The 6,704-nt window shown below is 47.0% G+C and overlaps 1 protein-coding gene across 1 annotated transcript in view; it reads left to right on the top strand.

Moving 5' to 3' along the window:
* The first annotated feature begins 494 nt into the window (after nucleotides 1–494).
* The window catches only part of MICOS10 (mitochondrial contact site and cristae organizing system subunit 10), a 29,793-nt gene continuing 23,583 nt past the window's right edge, over nucleotides 495–6,704 (top strand). The window contains exon 1 of the mRNA XM_081055882.1: nucleotides 495–1,705. Coding sequence (XP_080912008.1) covers nucleotides 1,642–1,705 — 64 coding nt within the window. The 5' untranslated portion in view covers nucleotides 495–1,641. The remainder of the gene's footprint in view (nucleotides 1,706–6,704) is intronic.

The raw sequence follows: 6,704 nt of genomic DNA, 5'->3' as shown, positions 1-6,704 counted from the left end.
TCAGAAAGGCACAGTGGTAAGAGAGAATAATAGATACAAAGCTAGGAAATGGCAAAGCTGGGATCTGACACCAGACAGCCTGGCTCCAGAATTCATGCTATACCATCTGCCTCTGATTGCTTTTGTAATTTGCTCTCTGCCTTCCACAAAATTTTACAACTCTCTTGAATCCAATAAAAATACTTCTGTCAGTTTCTAAATCTACACAATGCAGAGGCTTGTGTATCTTCCACATGACTTAATTTCTCTGCTACTCCGTTCCCAATCTGTGAAAACAAAGATACTAATGGCTAATAACAGTCAGCCTGCTGCGAGGATAAATGAGATTATATGAGATGCCTGGTGCTACTTGTGACACATTGTAGGTATTTAGTGAAGTTAGTTTTTCTTTCCTCTTTTAACATAAATGCTACACTGTAGCGTTCCTCCAGAACAGACTTTTCTTCTCTTTTACATTCAATCATTTATTTACACATCCACTTATTCTTACATCAATTCAAGAAATATTTATTGAGAACCCAATGTACACCAGGCTCTGCCAGCCATGGGGGAAATACAGGACCGGGCACAGCCTTCGAGCGACACACAAACAATCACAATACAATCTGGTCTGTAGCTCAGGCGAGAACTAGAAGAAGAAGGGTGGTCATGGAAGAAGCCTTCCTGTAGGAAGGGGCCCTGTCCTAGTAAGGACTGCACAGCGCTTCTGCTGTTCAAAGTTGACAGGGGTCAATGAAAAACTTAAATGGGTGAATGCATTCAGTTCAACAAATATTTCGTAGAAACTTCAGCTGCCCCAGGCACTGTGTGCTCTGAACTGGGAGTGTGCAGATGAGGAAGGCGCAGCTCAGGCCCTTCCCGGCGTCTCCTTGGACCCGCACATGTTTCAACGATGGGGGGGGGGGCAAGCTCCTGTGACAAGAAGAGGGAGGGGAGCCCTAAGTTGTAGTCGTGGCTGTGACCTCCGGGCCAACACCCTTTAAACAGCGGGCCGAGAAAAAGCAGCCCTGCGAGGACCCCGAAAGAGAAGGGCGAGCGGAGAACGAGGCAAGCCGGGCGGCCCGGGACTCCAAAGGAATCAAGAGAAGGCGCGGACCAGGCGGAGGAGGCAGGGGGCAGCAGGCGTGTCCCACGCTGTCCAGGGATCCAAAAAGCATCACGTCGGTTCGGCCCTCGCCGGCCGCTGCCAGAGCAGTTGTGGGGTAGAGGTGCAGGCGGGAGTTCCCTTGCAAGGAACGAGGGAACGAGACAGGAGAAAAAAGTGGAGGTGAGTACGCGCATCCATCAAGCGCTGTGCCCTCAGTTGCCCTGGGAATTTCCAGGGCCCCAGCCGGGAGCGGGTGCGGACGAAGCGCCTTCCGACTGCGCTTTGGGTGCCGCCTAGAAACCCGGCAGCCTCGCCACCCTTAGGTCGGCGCGGCTCCAAGGTCAGGGTCACCTCGGGCCTCCCCGTAACCCGTCACCTTGACGACCGACGGAAGAAAGCCGGAAAGGACGGAAGCCGTGAGGTCCTCTCGCGAGATCTGGCGCGCCGACGCCGGCCTTCCGGGCCTGGGACCCGCGACTGGGTCTCGCGAGACTTGCCGGGAACCGGAGCGCGGGGCGCCACGGTCGGGAAAGCTGGGGCTCCGGGCGGGGAACATGTCGGATTCCGAGCTCGGCAGGAAGTGGGACCGGTGCTTGGCGGATGCGCTCGTGAAGATAGGTAAGGGGCTTGTCGTCCCTGGCAGGCCTCGCCCGGAGCGCGGGGGTCCGCCGGCCAGGCGGGCGGACGGGAAGCCCCGGGAGAGGTCGGCGGTCCGGCCTGTTCCGGCCCCTACGGCCACGGCCGGTCATCCGAGCCCGGGCGCGAGGACGGGCCCCCGGCGGTGGGGACACGGGCCCGGGGAGCCGAGGCAGCGCCCGAGTGCGGGGAGTGGAGTCGCAGCGCCGACGAGGCGGGGGTCGGTTTCGCGGGTGGCGGGAGAGGCGCGGAGCGCTGTGGGGCGGGAACCAGGAGGTGGGACGCGGGCGTGTGCCGGGGGCGCCACGGTCCTCCGGGGCCGCGTCGCCCGCACGGGGACGGGAGCCTGGGCGGGAGGCCACCTTCCTGCTCAGCGGAAACAAAAGTGCCTGGTAAAGGTCATCGGGGGCCCGTTGTGGGCACGGCCGGGCCCGAACGTGAGCGGCTGTCGTTCCCGATGTGGAACGCGATTCACGGGCGTCCGAGGAGGCCGGGGCCTGAACGGGGCGGCAGTGACGGGGACCGGCTCCGGGAGGCGCCCTGGGACGTGGTCCCCGCGGAGCCCCCGAACACGTGCTCCAGGACGACGCAGACTGCGGAGTCGCTGCGTGGAGGGGACGGGGAACAGGGCCATTGCTGTCCTGAGCCGTGCTCGGTGCTGGGCGCCGGGCCAGGTCACCACATACAGGACAGTCAGGGGACAGAGATGTGCCCAGGGGCTCAGAAATGACACGGTTGCTGATGAACGGCACACCTGCGACTATGTCCCAGGTTTTCTGGCTTTCAGGTCCCGTGCTCTTTATTTAATACTAATTTTTATTGTCCAGATTTGATATTTTTGGATGGAAATCTTAAGAGTGTTTTTAAGAGGAGTTAGGATTGCCCTTGAATGAAAATGTGGGAAAAGAAATAGGAAAGTACGCTCCACGACAGCGGGGATGTTTTCTGGTTTATTCATTGCTATATTCCCCAGCCCCTAGCAAAGTGCTTAATAAAAATGGTTCAGAAGAGTCAATAAATGAAGTAGTGCGTCACACCTACCACTTCACCCCTGAATTCATCACTTACCCGCTGTGTGATCTGGGGCAAGTTACTCAACCTCTCTGTGCCTGTTTCCTCATTTGTAAATTGGCAATAAAAATTAGTATACTGCCTCACAGAGTTGTGAGGATTCATTGAGTTAGTTTATAACCAAAGGCTTGAGGACGAATCTCTTGCTAAGAATGGGTTATTCTGGAAGTGACCAAAGAAACACGCAATTTTTGTTATTGTTAACGGCTTACATTTAGGAGAGAGGATTTAACACCTAGATATGAAATGGCCAAAGGAATTACTAAACAGTATGACATAGTAGTTAAGAATGGGAGGTAGTTTGAAATCACTCACTCTCACACTCCCCCCCCCCCCCAGCCTCACTAGTTCTGTAGCTTTGGGTGATGTATCATCCTTAATTATGAAATGGGGATAAAGAGACAGATGACCTAAAAGGATGATGAAGATTGAAGGATAGAAAAATACATAAGATTCTTAGCATAGTGCCTGGCACTTGGTAGTAATAATTGTTGGTATTCATATTGTGTCACTGATGACCACGTGAGGCAGTGTGTAGTGTCACGGTCATTCATGAGGGGGGCAGTGGGGCATACATAGGTGAAACAATTAAATGAGGCATAGTGAGATATGATCACAGCTAAAAATTAAAAAGGGATTCAGACTCTTTTTGCTGTAGCACTGTTATAAATCAAGTAAGTGGGGTGATGGTCGAGGTCAATCAGTAAGCGTTTGCAAGGGAAATGGGCCTCCCACTGACCTGTGAAGAATGATGTGGACTGGGGTAGTCAGGGAGGGAGCAAGAACTTGAGCAGAGACCGAGTTGAACTTACATAGAGGAGGAAATTGAAGCATGGAGCAGTTAAGTATCTAGAAGTGGAGGAGCTGGGTTAGAACCCAGGCATTGGATAATAATTTCAGCACTCCCTAAAAGACTGCTTTGGCTGGAGTCAGAATTGTGAAATGTCTTAGAGAGATTCTGCTTTATCTTGAAGGCTTTAGAGTTGCCTTTGGCTTTCTCACATGTATTCTGTACATTCAATACCTCTGTCTTAGATTAAATCAATTACTTTCTGCTCCCAGGGCTCATTATACCAGGCTGGTGGAAATCATAGGGTGGTTTTAAGCAACAAATATTTAGTGAGCTCTGGGCCAGTCACTGTGCGAATAGACAAGCAGAAGGCATTTCACTGTCCTCAACAGGGAATTGATCTGATATAAATGGGATTTTGGTATGGCAACGTTTTATACAGATCAGATTTGGAGGAGAGGAGACTAATAGCACTGTAAATGTGAAGAGATCAAAGTCTGAACTGTTAGACTAGAGAGAAATGGGTATATCTGAGAAACTACAAACCTTTTTCCCCATTTATAAAGGGAAAATAGTATAACCCACTTCCTAGGCCGGCACGGTGACAAGTACATAGTAGGAACTCAATAAATACTATTTAAAAAATCTTCTCTCCAGCTAGTTAACTTTGCTTCATCTTCATTTCTTACAAAAATGACTCCAAGGTTAGAACTTGGGTAAGTGGTAATGTCATTGATCAGAATTTGGAAGTAAAACAATAGGGGTGGGTGTGCACCTCATATACATTAAATAACACATGAGACGTAGTAACTGATTCTGGGAGGTGGCAGGAGAGACTAGTGAGAAAAAGGTCATGATTTTGCTTGCTTTTCTGCTTACTTAGTTGAATTAGAGAATGATAGTGCAGAAGTTGAAAATGGAGTTTTAATTCTGAGGGGGGAGCTGAGTTCAGATTTTGAGGTGGTTGTCCCTTTAGTCATGCACTGAGAGACGGCGTAAGAAAGTACGGACATCTAATTTTGGGAGGCTTTCATGCAGTCTGAGTGGTCTTCTGACACTGACCATTGGTTTAGTGAGTGTTAGTTCCTGTTCCTATAGGCAGTGATAGAACTCTTTAAACCTCTTGGCTACTTGCTTTCCTGGTACTTCAAAATGGAAATGGAGACAGAGAGAATGGCAACCTGTTACAAGATAGATAGAGGTTCTGTAGAAGATATAGGAAGGGAAGAAAGGGCCAATGCAGGCTTTCAGTTACGTCTTGATCATGTTATACTCTACCTTGACAGAGACTGAAGGGAAGCCGAGGTGAATGGACAGCTCCCTTTGTGGGCACTTCTCTGTTTGACTAACCTGGTTTTATGCTTTTCCCACTGGTTTGTTGAAAAATAGCTCCTGTTTGGTCTCAATGTTATGCAGATGAGTTAAATAACTTTCGTAAGCATGTGCTTCAGGCAGTGGTTCTTTAAAAAAGTAATTCTTCAAGGATCTCTTACTCCGAGTCTTGTGTAATGTCTTTTTTTTAAACAATAAAAGATTATTTATTGAATGTTTCATGTCCACATTAATGTAAAAGCTTAACTTCTTTCAAGATTCTTTTTTTGTTTGTTTTTCTGTTTCGCCATCTTGGACCTTCCTTCCGTAATGTCTTAATCGAAAGTTCTCATATGATTTGGTCCTGTAGGAAGAGACACATTTATGAATACCCCTCCCTATGCTATCATAAGAAAGCCAATTCTGTTTCCCCCATTAATTCTGTTTTTAAAATATCTATTTGTATCTATTAGGGTTATGGTAGGATAGGTGTTTTCTATAATAATATGGTTTAGTCTGATAAATTGAGCCCATGGATGGACAAAAAACACAAGCCTCTCTGTAATTGGCACTATTGTTCATTACACATCTGTTTCTTCTTTCAGCTCTTGTTCCTTTCTTTTTCTCCTCACATTTTTACTCTTCTCATTGGCTTTTTTTCTTATTCCTGCCCCTGCCATTCGTTGGCATTGCCTAATTCATCCATAAGGTTTGAGATTAGTGTATCTTTTTAAAAAATTATATAACCTTGTTAGCATTTGAGTTTCTGGGTGTCCGTCCTAGTTATTCTCTATCCCATCACTAATTTTTCTTAGTAGCACATACCACCAGCTGGAATTTGCAATTTGTTTCTTTATTCAATTGTTTCTTCTCCCTAGAATATAAACTTAAGAACCAGAGACTGTTTCGTTTTCACTGTTGACGCCCCCCCGCCCCGGGGCACAGAGGAGGCATACAGTACTTATTGCAAAATGAATGACACGTATTGCTGAGAATTTTGTAGACTATATTCTCTGCCCGTATTTGCTGCTCAGTGTGTTTATTAACTGAATGAATTAGCTTATAAATTTAAAAGTCCAGGTAAGGTAGATTTCATGTGAATTTCTGCCAGTTCACATATTTGATTGTGTGTCCTTGTACTCTTGGGACTTTTACCCACTTTTAATTTCTTCTGGGGATGTAAATTACTGTCAGTAGATCTTAGTAATAAAGTAGTATTAGAAATGTTTAGGAGTAGTCAACCAAGAAACATAAACCAGCGAGCACTTTTGTTTTTAAACAAATAGAAAGTGATGTTGGTTTAAGTGGTAGTGCCAGCATCTCACTGCAGGAAATTAAAAAATGAGTAAAGAATATTCCATTTTATGAATGGCGTGTTCCGTTAGTTTTATGTGACGGCGTCATTAATGGCTTTTGCTAATTTTATGGACTTATTTTTAAGTTTTAGCACATTTATTGAATGCTCTGGTTTTCTTTCTCCACGCACTTCAAGGGCTGTGCCGTTTATTTTCCTTGCAGTACTGACTAATTTGTCTTGCATATACCCACAGGAATAAGTCGCACATTCTTGTTAATGAGAATAGATGGTGTAGTGTCTTGCCAACATAGGAGCCTTTTACTTGTCACTTTGGACAGAATGGGAAGTTATATGCGTTTTCTGTTTCCCAGGGAAAATAAAATTCTAGGTGCTGAGAAAATCACAGCTATGAAACTTATGGAGGTGCTTCCCTGCAGTTTCAGGATTTCTGAGCCCTGTAGGTGTGAGTCATGGAAGCAGTGTCACTGTCCTCAGAGTCCTGTTGCCACTCT

Source organism: Rhinolophus hipposideros (genome assembly GCF_964194185.1).
Source record: "Rhinolophus hipposideros genome assembly, chromosome: 8".
Lineage (NCBI taxonomy): Eukaryota > Metazoa > Chordata > Mammalia > Chiroptera > Rhinolophidae > Rhinolophus > Rhinolophus hipposideros.
This window is presented reverse-complemented; position numbering and strand designations above follow the sequence as displayed.